The sequence below is a fragment of the Eubalaena glacialis genome, chromosome 5, assembly GCF_028564815.1.
Source record: "Eubalaena glacialis isolate mEubGla1 chromosome 5, mEubGla1.1.hap2.+ XY, whole genome shotgun sequence".
In the NCBI taxonomy this organism is placed as follows: domain Eukaryota; kingdom Metazoa; phylum Chordata; class Mammalia; order Artiodactyla; family Balaenidae; genus Eubalaena; species Eubalaena glacialis.
The window spans coordinates 121,627,117-121,640,944 of NC_083720.1; the positions used below are offsets into that span (position 1 = coordinate 121,627,117).

Here is a 13,828-nt window from a genome sequence, read left to right on the forward strand (position 1 = left end):
ACAGACGCGGACTACAGAGGGCCCAAGGCCCCGGCGAAGCCAGGCAAAGCCCCGCCCGCGCTGCCACCTCGCCTGCAGCACCCTCCGGGGCTGAGGCAGCGCGCGCCCCCCGGCCACTCTGCAGCGCCGCAGTCTCAGAAGCCCTCCGGTGAGCACAGAAGTCTGAGCAGGACACCCACGCAGGCCACGAGGTAACCGTCCCGAAGGCAGGAGAGCTAGAAACTAAGCGAGAAGCATCTCTTTTGCTCTCTGTGTCACGTGCTTTTAAAAAGTTACAGTTTTTGTTCGTATACTTGTCTACAGCGTGACATTAAAAGCATTGTTGATAGAATAACGTGAGGATTTCAGTTCTTTATAACTCTGTTTAAACAAATCAAAGTAATTTGGTAGGGTCAGACATCTTTGTTTGTGAATAACTTTTTTCAAATGATTTAGATCGTAACCTGGCACCTCGGAGTTTTCCGGTAGCTTGTAATGTGTTAAATACTGAATTCCAAACTGCAGCCCTAATTCCTTGCAGGGTGAGGGTAGCCCCCTTCATATAGGAACTTAAATCAACCAGGATGGTCAGCTTACTTTGTTCCGACAAGTTTGGATTGTTTGTTGTAATGTGTCTAATACTGAACAGGTTGCTGTGATCATGAATTACCAGCATTCTGACTGAATATGCAGAGGCAGATGAACTTCAGGGTCATAGTTCCCTGTGCCGTGGATTTAAATTTTTCCCTAATCTGCCCTTCCTTGGAGTAGCTTATGGAGCTATGGAGTAGTTTATATTCTTTGGAGGAGCTTTATTTGAGAAGGTGTGTCTTAAGTGGAGGCTGTCCTCTTCCTGTGAACTTGGCCACGTCTCCGGTGGGTGCTTGTGGCTCACCGTCCCCATCCAAGCTTGATCTCCCCGATCATCTGAACAGCTGTAGCATCCGCTTATGTGCTTGCTAAGCTCTGGTCTTCAGTTTCTTTATTTTTGGCATTTGGGCATTCCCCTTTCTTGGGAACGTACTTAACATTTTGTCATTAAAGACAGTTTATGTAACATCTTTAAGACAGAGTTGTAGGTTCTTAGGCTGACATGGTACCAATGCTGTGTAGTTTCCTGGGGCTGTGGTAGCATAGTACCACAGACTGGCTTAAAGCCACAGCAGTGTATTCTCTTACAGTCCTGGAGGTTGCAAGTCTGAAATCAAGGTATCAGTAGGGCCGTGCCCTCTCTGAAGGCTCTAGGGGAGAGTCTGTCCCAGGCCTCTCCTACTTCTGGTGTTGTCCACAGTCCTTCGCCTTCCTCGGCTTGTAGATGTATCACTCCAGTCTCTGCCTGCATCATCACGTGGTGTTCTCCCTGGGTGTCTGTGTCTCTTCTAGTAAGGAACCAGTTATAGTGGGTTTAGGGCCCACCCTACTCCGCTATGATCTCATCTTAATGGGATTACTTCTGCAGAAACCCTATTTATAAAGGTCACATGCACAGATACGAGGGGTCAGGACTTGAACGTATCTTTTTTGGGAGACGCAGTTCAATTCATAACAAATACCAGTACTTCACATCCATTACAGTTTTCTTTTTAATTGAGCCAACTGTTCCGGATAGCAAATTAATTGATACTGTTCAAAATCCAAAACACTGAGAAGTTTGTTCTGATAATTCTCCTTCGTATCCCTGTTGTCCCAGTTGTCTAGCTTCCTCTGCAGAGGCATCCAGTGTTAACAGATTCTTGTGTATCCTTGAAGGGATGCTTATATGTGCGTAAAAAGTACATATGTATTCATAATCCAGTTATGCATAAGTTCTAATGAGAACAGATGATTAAAAATCAATCATAAGAAAGAATTCCCTCATCCCTCAAGGGTCGTCACTAGATATGCAACCCTGAGAAATGGCCTGGGTACAGAGTAATCGGGGCCGTGTGTTCTTGGCACAGCCAGCAACAATGTGCAGGGGCATTCGGGGCCCACGGTGGCTTAGCCTCCCCCAACAGATAGCACTTATGTCACTAAATCACCTAGTTGTGGCTGAAGTCTGATGTGCGGACATTGACCAGACTCTACTAGCATCTGGTGGTATCTTACCCAGTACAGACAAGGTACCTAAGAGGACTAACTTACTTTGAATATTAGCTTTGGAAACCTAAAAATGTGAAGTCAGTATAGGAAGGTCATGGACAGAAATGAGATTTTTTTTTTTTTAATAAAATTCTCATTTTTTAGTAGACTAGAAGAGCCTTTTTTTCTCTTGAACAGAGGATACTCTTTAATGTCTTAAAGTTTTAAAAAAAGAACATACACAGACTACCAAATGGCTAATTTAAATACACTTTTGTTTACCACAAACTGAAGTTTTATCCAGTGTGTTTCTAGTGTTTTGTCCAGTCTCTTAGGAATTAGAATGATCAGACGGACGCGGTCCTTTTCTTGTTTATGTGTTAGCTGCCTATTACTTGGTGTATAAAACAGTCGATGGCAGAAGGCAGTGGAGAGTACATAGACATAAAGCTTTGGAGAATTTTTGGCACTGTGATTGATTATGTACGAACGTAGTTGTACTTGCAGTTAGTAAGCCTTGTAGCCTGTGGGAGTGAGAATGAATTTTACTAGTGTCTTAAATTTAGAGACTGCTGATGGTTGAATATTTAAAGTAAGATTCTAAAAAATTCTAGTCAAAATTTAGAATTTTATAGCTAACACTCCAGTTGATTTAAGTCCATTAGAATTTCGACTTCATTTCTAATATTTAACACATTAGTTTGGAATTCTCATTATAGAATAAAAAGAGCAGTGATGTTGGGCATGAGACCTTCATGACCGCTCGCTTTTTAAATTTCTTTCTCATTGATATTGTCTCTTCCTTTGGAGAAAACAAAACAAAGTGTAACAAAAGCCAAGCAGGATTGCCATGTATGCTTTCATTATGCAGGTGCCGAAAATGATAGACGTGTCCGTGCTGAATATTTCCCCTCCCGCTAGGCTCAGGAGGGGAAAGGTTCTCTGTGGCGCGTGAGGGTGAGATGTGGGCTTCGGGTGATGGGGCGCAGAGGTTAGGGAGTATTGACTTTCTGGGGACTCCTGGCACTAGCTGAGTCATCTTTGGAGTCTTTCACCACTGGGGTTTGAGAAGGACTGGTCTAAGATTGAGGGTGCAGGTTTGCTCCCCTGTTTTTTTCCCTAATACTCTGGGGTTGACGTGTGCCCCATTGGAATTAGGATGTGATTTTAAGTGGGACTGAGGACATGAAATGGCCGTTCTTTATTTCAGAGGTCGGAGAATCAGATGGTATCAGCTGTGTCCTTCCCGCTCTTTTTAGGGAGCTGCATCTCTTCAATATATTTTCCCTGTTGGCTTTGGGTTTTCATTTCCCGCTGTGGTGGAACTATTAGACAAAGTGTAGAAATAGTATTTATATTGCTTATAATAATTTTAATTCATATAAAAATGTTAGGGTTATGTTATAGGCTACTAGACTCTATTCATGAATTTTTTTGTCTCCTTTGACCAAACTTATTGAAATGACAGCAGTCTTATCGTAGTTAGTATCTAGCCTGGTGCATTTTTTTCTTCTTTTCACCTTTCATCCTCCCTTGGTAGTGTCATTAAAAAGCAGGAAGATGGTCATGGTGTCTCTTTGAACGTTGTCCTTTACTTAGAACAGAAAATTAGAGTGCTTTTGAGGCCTAAACTAGTAACTTTCCCTTTCCTTTGAAAGAGAATTCTTATGAAAGTATTGGAATATGGCGTAAAGAAATATACAGTGCTTACATTTATGCCCTGATGAAAAGAAAAAATCTCAGTGATTCCTGTATCACTTAGAAGTGAGTTATATTTTTCTTTTCTTTCCACCCTATTTTAAGTTTGTCTTCTTGACTCTGAAATGTAGCCTAATGCTCCAGGGACTTCTGTTTCCTAAACATTTATTAATCAGGCAGCTAAAAGTTCTGTAATGTCACAGTGTAGCTAAACTGGTCAAATATTTGAATTGCTAAAAGCGTTGTTTTATATTATTTTAGGTACTCAGTACATTTTGTCTTTTTTTTTTTTTTCATGACAAGAATGTTTTATTTGACAGGAAACCTGATCGTGAGAGAGCTGAGGATTTCGATGCCACGACTCGAGAATCTAACTATTTCGGCCTCTCTCCAGAAGAGCGCAGAGAGAAGCAAGCTATAGAAGAATCTCGTTTACTCTATGAGATTCAGAACAGGGATGAACAGGCTTTCCCAGCCCTTTCCGTATGTATATAAAAAGGGATTTTAAAAGTTATCCTTCAGAAGTCTTCCTTAATATAGTTTTTGTATTAAGCCATAGTTTTAAATGGTAGACTAATAGTTTTTAAACTGAAAGATACCTTGGTGATTATGCAGCTACCCCTCCTTTTCATCTTCATGATTAAGGTGAGGTCTAAAGATATTTCTAGTTGGTGGCAGAGTTGAGGCAAGTAATAAATTGGTTATCTCACTTTAAGTTTAGTATTCTCTTTTTTTTAAAATTTATTTTATTTTTGGCTGCGTTGGGTCATTGTTGCTGCACGTGGGCTTTCTCTAGTTGCGGTGAGCGGGGGCAACTCTTTGTTTCTGTGTGGTGGCTTCTCTTGTTGCGGAGCACAGGCTCTAGGCACACAGGCTTCAGTAGTTGTGGCTTGCGGGCTCAATAGTTGTGGCTCGCGAGCTTAGTTGCTCTGCGACATGTGGGAATCTTCCTGGCCCAGGGCTTGAACCCGTGTCCCCTGCATTGGCAGGCGGATTCTTAACCACTGCGCCACCAGAGAAGCCCTAGTATTTTCTTTTGAACCGAAACTCGTTTGTTTTTGCTAGCGAAAACCAGTAACTTTCCCTAAGCAGTAGAGGTTCATGATTCAGTTAACGAGATACATCTGTAAAACCGGGAAACTCTTTTCGGTGTTCCTTATTAAACATACCAGGACAAGATAAACCTAGTACATACAAATAAGAGCTGTTGTTCAGAGTGGTCACTGTTGGAGGTGGTAGTACATGCAGCCCTGTGGCTTTGCCCTTGCTCCCTGTGTCAGACGCTGGGCTGTGATGGATGCTTCTCTGATGAGACAAATGTTCCCTACCTTTAAGTTTCTTACTTCTTTTGGGTCAGAAGGGAAAACAGTTCTTGTGTAGAGTGAAGTAAATGCTGTGTGAGGAGGGCTCATTGGCAGCACAGGGCAAGGGTTAGCTACTTGAGTTTGGGGGCACTGGGCGCCCTGTGCCTATGGTCTGAAATATCGGTAAGTGATACCAAATGACCTGTGATGGAGAGTGGTGGTTGGAACACTTTCTTAACAGTGGGTTAAACAAACAAAATGGAATGTTACAGGATGCTACCCAATATATGTATCATATATATGATACATATATTGGCGTATATATATATATATATATATATCTCAATATGTATAATATGTATACAGATATATATATTTATACCAGTATAAAACATTAAAGCCCCACACACTCAATTTTTTGTACTCTGGCCTCCATGGGATCCTTCAGAGGTATGAGATGCTCAGTTGAAAACAGCTGACCTGGAACAGTATGTATATAGTTCAGTCTGGCACAGGGATTGGAGTTTAGGAATTACTGGAAGAAATGCCCAAATTCATATGTGAATTAGGCATGGTCTTTAGTCTCAGTATATTTATCTCTGTGATATGTTATTTTTCTATAATATTTAGAAAACAAAAAACTACAAATCATTTAAGCTTCTACTCACAGCTTTTTGTCCTCTTTTCAGTTAGTGAATGGGGAGAAACAACTACTGTAATGTGGGAATAGATTGTGAAATGTTTTGATTGTTAAAATGGGGTCTTTGTACTCATTGTCTTTAAACAGGCATTTGATCTTGTCTTGGACTTGATAGCGACTCAGGTTTGTCTTGTAGAAAACGCCTGCCACAGAGGGCTGAGGTCCTCTTCTCAGCCGTGTGCAGCATTTACTCACAGATGCTAGAAGAGGAGAGACCTTCAGTGGTGATTTAGCTGAGAAGCCAGACTTACTCCAATCCCCATGTTTCACCAGTTAGAAGTTGGAGCTCACGTGGAGCTTGGGTGATTTGCTGACAGTAGCATGTCAGTGGTAAGCGTCCTAGTGTACTGTATCTGCCCGTTTGCACTTGGGTGTTTCTCCCCCACCAAGGGCTGTGGCTCAGCTATGGCTGCTTTTGAAGGTTGGTATGAAGGGTGCTATTCTTTGTGCAGAGAATGGAAGTATAAGTTGCAAAGTGAAGGTTTGGTCAGGGTGGCTTCCTGAAATATGGGCATACGAAGAAGTCGTTGTACTAATTTAGGCCAAAGCGTCTGATTACCTTATTAGTAAGCCGATTACTATAGAGTATGTAATATGAACCCTAGGTCCTATTTTTTTGTAGTTTGGGAAGTATAAAGATACAGGGGTATGAATTTTGAGAGTTTTAGTTAGATGTATGAAGAGTAAGGTTAATTAGAAGATTTTGTTCATATATTTGTGAGTAAATCTCTAACCCAAAGTGTTGGGTTTTGTTTATTTTAAGAGCTCATCAGTCAGCCAGTCAGCTTCTCAGGGTAGCAACCCCGGCGTCCAGAGAAAATCATCACATGGAAGCGATAGAAAAGGAAGCAGGCGGAGAATGGACACCGAAGAAAGAAAAGATAAAGGTATGTTATTTCATCATTTGAAAGCAGATGCGAGAGATCTGTTTCTGGCTTAAAGTCAGACATGGGGAAAAGAACTTACTTTTTAAATGATTAAGCAATGTACTGTCACGTCTCACTGTTGTAGAGAATCATTGACTCAAGCTAAATAAAGCACATTGTGTTATTCTGAGAACTCTATTATCCACTGACTAAACATGGTTCAAATGGTACTTTTGGCTTTCTCTGTCTTCACGTTTTATTGTTGTGTCTTCACACCTACCTAGCAAATGATGCCATCTTTTTTATTCTGATCTGTTATAGACTCTGTCCATGGACATATTCCCTTGGATAAAAAGCCCGAGCCAGGCACACTGGAGGTAAACGTTTTAAATACTAATTGCGTCTCTTTCTTTTTCCTTAACATTGTGATAGTGTAGAAGGAGATGGAGATGATTTCATCATTTTATAACAAAGTGTTAGGGAAGTAGAAAAGCAGAAGAAAATTGAGAAAAAATTAGAGTGCTTGAGGAGAATTCACTCACAAATTATAACCGTTTCTTCAAGGGTACCTTATGATGACCTATCTGAATTGGTGGAACATAGCTTAGCTTTTACTTTCCATTACTCTATAGTCGATTGAGATTTGTAAGGGAAAAGTGCTGTTTTGAAACCATGCCCCCGATAAAAACTGCCCAGTAGTCTGATGTGATGAAGATGTGGAAGCAAAATCCCCTACCTGTTGGAGCCCAGGTACAATGGAAAAGAGTAGTTGGTCGTCAGAGGGTTCAGGCAGGTGCGAGTAGGGTGGGCTGTAAAGGCGGCCATGTTACCCCAGAATGTGGGTCTTTGAAATGCAAAAGTATGCTTTTTTTTTTTTTTTTTTTTTGGTGCTTCCAAAGAATATTAGCAATGATAAATGTTCAAGAATTACATCACCGTCAAAGAAATTAGAGTGCCCACCTCCTACAGAACAAGTAAGTACATTGTAGCATTTGACATTGAATGCTCCATTCCCTGGGTTTCTTAACTCTTACTGTCATCATTAAAAAACAGAAAATACAGGAAATGGGAGAATTTACTCTATCTAGTATCATAATTTGGAATACAATTATGATTTTTCTCTCATTCTGTTCTTGGTTAGTCTAGAATGTTCTCAAGTTTTAATGGAATGTTATTTTTATAATCACCATTGTCTGGACATAGAAGCCATTCTTCTGAATTGATTTTGAATAAGTTTGTATCTGGCACCTTGTGTTGCCTTTGGTGAGTTGGCTTGAAAATGAGATTTTTGAAAGGAAATTATGAATTTCTGTTTTATTTCAAAACTTTAAAAAAGAGTTAGACAACTCTGCATGCTTAACAGTTATTTCATAGAAGGGAGGGAATGTAATGATTGAAGAGATTAGAAAAATATACATCTAAAGTGCAATACCACCAATTTACAGATTTAATGATGAAGGAACCTGAGTTCTAGCAGATTATTTTGGTTCTTGATCTAATACAGGAGTAGAGAAAGTTCTTATCCTTTGCCTTTCAGTTAACATCCTTCATGTCAGGTAGAAAGTGTACAGTTTTATGCTAAGTCTTTGTGTGAGGAGCTTCTAAACTCATGAATTTCAGGGTGATTTCAATGATTTTGCTTTCTTGCCTTAAGAGCATTGTGTTCAAGTTGCTTTGTAGTTTGTTTCTAACCCTGCCATTGACTTCTCTGACTTTTGGTGGGCAATCACTGGTTAGGATCACATTTGTTAGTATGGAATTTTCAGCTACTGTGTTTTTTTCTTTCATTTCTAAGACCAGAAGAAAGACCATGTATGTAGAAACCACAGTTGTGTGTAAAAGGCAGGCAACTCAAGGTACCTGTGGTGGTTGAATTAGTGTTAAGCAAAATGAACTCTCGTCTTTTTCCACCCCCTCTTCTTGAAGAAGCCAGCAGAACATGTGTGTCTGTCCAATCCAGCTCCCCTTCTAGTGTCTCCAGAGGTACATCTAACTCCTGCCGTGCCTTCTTTACCAGCCACTGTGCCAGCCTGGCCAAGTGAACCTACAACTTTTGGACCAACAGGTTAGATAAAAATTTTAAAAGTTCGGTGAATCAACCAGCAAAAGCCTTCCAGGTCTTGAAATTCTTGAGTGTGAGCTTGACCTCCGAGCAGGATTAGGCGTGTGGAGCCTCCCAGAGCACTGCTCTGCTCCCAGCTGCCTGCGGTGCTCGTTTGAGGTGCGCCCTCACAGTCTCGGGAGCAGGTGTGTGAGCTCTGCTTGCCCAGTGCTGGCAGCACAGTGTTCACCCCCGTGGGCCAGCTCTCTGCCAGGCTCCGTGTCTTGTTCATAAGAGCTGTTATTAGAAGATACTGACTCAAAGCTTGTTTTCTGGGCGCTTATTTCCTCCTTTGTGTCCGGGAGAGTGTTTGGTTGACGTTAGTACTTCTTTAGATTGCTTAAACACACACCGTTTTACTAGCTATACAGTTTTATAGCATTCTTCGCCTTTTAGCTTAATGTAAACTTATATTTGTAGAGAATTATTTTTACCTCTTTATAGCTTTTGATTCCTTTCCCTTTCTTTTGTAGGTGTCCCTGCTCAAATTCCTGTCTTGTCAGTGACACAGACTCTGACCACTGGACCTGATTCTGTTGTGTCCCAAGCTCATTTAACACCCTCTCCAGTTCCTGTGTCAATACAGGCCGTTAACCAGCCCTTGATGCCTTTGCCTCAGACACTGAGCCTTTACCAAGACCCACTCTATCCTGGGTTTCCTTGTAACGAAAAGGGAGATCGAGCCATTGCACCACCTTATTCACTGTGTCACACTGGGGAGGACCTGCCTAAAGGTGAGCTCCTTCTCCGCGTTCAAGTTGATTTTATTTATTAAGTACTGATACAGGTTCAGTGAGAAATGTAAGTAGAGGACAGAGGTCATGTTGCTGAGTAAGCCAGAGGACTTGCTTGGGGAGGACAGCAGAGGCTCAGCTGTTAGTCACTCATCACTCCTGTTTCAGCTTCTGTTTGATTGGTGTGTGTTTTTATATGTTTAGTAATATATAAACTATTATTTATAGCAGCAGCCCCTCCCCTTACTCCCCTGCCCCTGTCATTTTTTCAAAAACAGTCTGAAACCATTTTGAATTAAATCTCCATAGTGTTACTAACCAGATAACTAAACAGTACTGAGTTTCCACATCAGTGGTTTGGTGTTTGGAATGACTCATATTACTTCATCCATGAAAAAACTGGAGAGGAGAATGAATAGAATACATAATAGCTGTCATTATAGTACTGCATGCAATAGTATATATTTTTTAAGGAATTCTTTTTAAATTCGTCTTTTTTTTTTTAAGAAAGTTTAGTTTGCAAGATTTCCTATTTGAAAAACTGAAGGAGTAATGTAGTGACTCTCTGTGCTCTTTACTTGGATTTTTGTGGATGATTTTCTTTTATTAGTCAGTGGTTTGATGTTTGTCTGTGGGTAACCGGCTAATGTCAAATGAATACCTGAGCTAGTATTATCCTACTAATCTTGTTAATGATTTAGGTTTATGTTGATTTTTTTACTCCTACCCCCAACTTTTTAATTTCATAATATTTTAAACCCCACAGAGAAGTTTAAAAAAGAAATGCAGTGAGCACCTGAGTTTTCTTTGCACAGATTTAAGTTTAGTCATAAAAATCTCAATTTAAGCCATTTTGGGGCATGGATGTTAGACTAGATAAAGCATGTTGACTCTGGAATTACCCTGCAGTAACAGAGTCTGGTGTTGGTTATATTACAATTTTTAATATATGTTTTAGATCACAGGCTAGAGAAAAACAATCCAAGTAGGCAAAATTGTCCTTAGAACTATATGTCATTTGAGGATAATGAACAAAAGCTTTTTGTGAATGTATAATTTTAGTGAGTGATGATGTTACTTATTTTCAGATAAGAACATTCTTCGATTCTTCTTCAATCTTGGTGTAAAGGTATTTACATTTTATCATTTTGAAGTTATTTTAAGTTATTTAAGTTAATACTGTTTTAAATTATTACCATTTAAATAATCTTAACTCTTATCCTGTTGGTCAATAACCTAAGGTTTACTAAATCTCACTATTTTAAGAAGTGGCATTTTCAGTACCATACAGTTTGTTTTTGATGGTGATTGAGGCTCCAGTATTTGCTTGCTTCTCCTTTTAATTGGCAGTGGTTTAACCCTGTGAGTATATTCGGGAAACAGCCTAGTGAAAGTGCTCCCCTGAGGAATTAGGTGGAAGGTCTGGGTTTGAAGTTCTGCTCCTGCACTCTTTATCTGTATGGCCCCGGGCAAGTCATTGAGGGTGTCTGAGCCCAGCTGTTCTCATTTATGGAATGGGGATGATGCTCTTCTTCTGTCTGCCTCAGTTGCTTGAAAGGCGGAGAGGAGGCCACCCGTGGAAGGTGGAGCTCCCTAGCAGAGCAGAGCTCCCCGTGGGAGGTGATCAGCCTGGAGACGGCTTGTCTCAGAAAGAGCTGGAGAACTCTTTTCTCGTCAGTGCTGTGTTGTCTGCTGTCTTGGATTCGTTTCTGTGGGTTCTAGACTGTTAATACATGAAATGAAGTGCCCTACCGTGTGGGGCCTACGGACCCGTTCATAAAAGGAGACTTGATTAATTTCTCCATCTGCTGCATTCATGCGTAGTTTATATTTATATAAACTATATAAATAAATATAAATAAATATATTTATATTTATCTAGTTAACGTTGGCTATAGCTGATTGGTTAATTAGCCAGTTGTCTGGTAAATTTTTCTTCGTGTTTTAGTGTTTAGCTGAACCTTTTGCAGGGGAAGGATTTGGAGTATTTCATTTTCGGTATTTATCCTTATCTGACTAGAGGTCTGACTTCAATCCTTGCAGTTGGATTGCTCTGGGATCTCCTCTGACTGTGGAGTCCAAATGTTGGGGGTCACCTACTTCTGTACCAGCGTTTTTATGGTAGAACACGTCTAGACTAGGTAACTAGTTGGCACGGGGTCACACATTGAGTTAGTGGTAGAGCCGGAACATGAATGAATGCAGGTCAAGCTAAACAGCCAGTGATCGAGAGACTGGAAGTTGGAGGCTCAAGTGCTTGATTGACGGTGGTTGTTTTTGAGATCTGTATCACCCCAGATTACTTCTGTGCAGTTAGATCTGAAGGATGGAATTAATGATCATGATAATCTGTAGGTGGGTTCATCACTCTGTCTCCTTTCAAACCTCTGTAGCGGGACTTGGAGTTGGTTTCAGGATAGGAACAAGGAATGGAGTCTCATAGCCGTGACTTAATTTTGTAATTCCTTTGCATGTTGTGTATCAGTGTGGTCTAGTATTTGGACTGCAGTTTATGGTCTTTGCAGGCATGAGAAACTTATCTTGAGCCCACTCTGAACTTCTCCCCGCCCCCTGTATTGTTTATCTTACTGGTTTTCTTTGTCTTTTGTAGGCGTATAGTTGCCCTATGTGGGCCCCACATTCTTACCTGTACCCTCTGCACCAGGCCTACCTGGCGGCCTGCAGGATGTACCCAAAGGTCCCTGTCCCTATGTGTCCTCAAAACCCTTGGTTCCAAGAAGGCCCTTCTGCCCCGAATGAAAGTGACTGTACCTGTCCGGACGCTCACTTCCCCGTGCAGCCTGAGGCCAGCGTTAACGGTCAGATGCCACAGGCAGAGACTGGACCGCCGACGTTCTCTTCAGCCCTGGTTATCCCTCCGTCTCAGGTGTCTGAAAGTCACGGACAGTTGTCTTATCAGGCCGACCTGGAATCTGAAAACTCTGGGCAGCTTCTTCACGCTGAATATGAAGAGTCGCTGAGCGGCAAGAACATGTTCCCGCAGCCATCTTTTGGGCCGAACCCATTCTTAGGCCCGGTTCCCATCGCACCTCCTTTCTTTCCTCACGTTTGGTATGGGTACCCTTTTCAGGGATTCATAGAAAATCCAGTAATGAGGCAGAATATTGTTCTGCCCTCTGATGAGAAAGGAGAATTGGATCTGCCCCTGGAAAATCTGGATCTTTCTAAAGAATGTGCTTCGGTTTCAGCAGCAGACGAGTTTCCCGAGGCTGGAGGTGAAGACACCCATCCTCTCCCTGAAGCCAGTGTGAGCGAGCACGAAGGCCAGGCGGAGCAGTCATCCCAGACACCTAAGGCAGATCTGGCACTGGCTCCCATCCCTCCTGTAGCAGAGGGAAAGGCTCATCTTCCCGCTCAGATTCTAAACAGAGAGAGAGAAACTGTGCCTGTTGAACTTGAGCCTAAAAGGACCATTCCGAGTCTGAAAGAAAAACCAGAAAAAGTGAAAGATCCTAAGGCTGCTGCCGACGCGGTCAGTGGGGCCAGCTCTGTGGACAGCAGGGTGCCGAGACCAAAAGAAGAGAGCTCAGAGGATGAAAGCGAGGTGTCTGACATCCTGAGAAGTGGTCGATCCAAGCAGTTCTATAATCAGACTTACGGAGGCAGGAAGTACAAAAGTGATTGGGGCTATTCCGGTAGGGGGGGCTACCCTCATGTGAGAGGGGAGGAGTCCTGGAAAGGGCAGCCAAGCAGGAGCCGAGATGAAGGTTATCAGTACCATCGGAATGCCAGAGGACGGCCCTACAGGGGGGATAGGAGGAGGTCAGGGGTGGGAGATGGCCATCGGGGACAGCACACTTGATGGTGTTGCGGCATTTTAGAGCAGAAGCCCTTTCTTAGGTGGAATGTTTCTGAAGTCTTTAAAAAAATACATTAAAATAAAAACCCAAATTGGAACTCTCTCCTCCCCTCCCCCTTTACCCTCACTCTCATTCTGGACAAGAGATTTTGGATATGCGTTTAAGGGGGCAGGTGAATTCCTGGTGTTGCCATTTTTCTTCATTCAAAATCTGTCTATTTATCGGGTGACTGCCCCCATAAAAAGTTAAGAAATAAGTTTGTTAAAGTATTTTTTATAAACAGCTTAATATAAAACATTATAGATTTAGTGTTTGATTTTTTTCCTTATATAAGTTTAATTTTCAAATGTTGGAAATGTGTGCTTTATAGTGTTTACTAAAGTGACAAAATACATCATTTGACACACTATAGATTCCAAAACATAACATTGCACCAAATAGAAATGTATATTTTATTATGCAATGCCTTAGTCATAAACTGGGCTCAAACAATTCTTAGCCTAAAACACTGTTGTCTTTTGAAATGCTTCCAACCCAAAGGCCTTTCATCTCAATATCTGTCAA

At 41.5% G+C, this 13,828-nt stretch overlaps 1 protein-coding gene across 1 annotated transcript in view; it reads left to right on the top strand.

The window, feature by feature from the left end:
- Window positions 1–13,583, top strand: part of OTUD4 (OTU deubiquitinase 4) — a 37,556-nt gene extending 23,973 nt beyond the window's left edge. The window contains exons 13-21 of the mRNA XM_061192568.1: window positions 5–191; window positions 4,059–4,221; window positions 6,506–6,629; window positions 6,930–6,985; window positions 7,508–7,582; window positions 8,535–8,673; window positions 9,183–9,443; window positions 10,532–10,572; window positions 12,055–13,583. Coding sequence (XP_061048551.1) covers window positions 5–191; window positions 4,059–4,221; window positions 6,506–6,629; window positions 6,930–6,985; window positions 7,508–7,582; window positions 8,535–8,673; window positions 9,183–9,443; window positions 10,532–10,572; window positions 12,055–13,266 — 2,258 coding nt within the window. The 3' untranslated portion in view covers window positions 13,267–13,583. The remainder of the gene's footprint in view (window positions 1–4; window positions 192–4,058; window positions 4,222–6,505; window positions 6,630–6,929; window positions 6,986–7,507; window positions 7,583–8,534; window positions 8,674–9,182; window positions 9,444–10,531; window positions 10,573–12,054) is intronic.
- The last annotated feature ends 245 nt before the right edge of the window (window positions 13,584–13,828 follow it).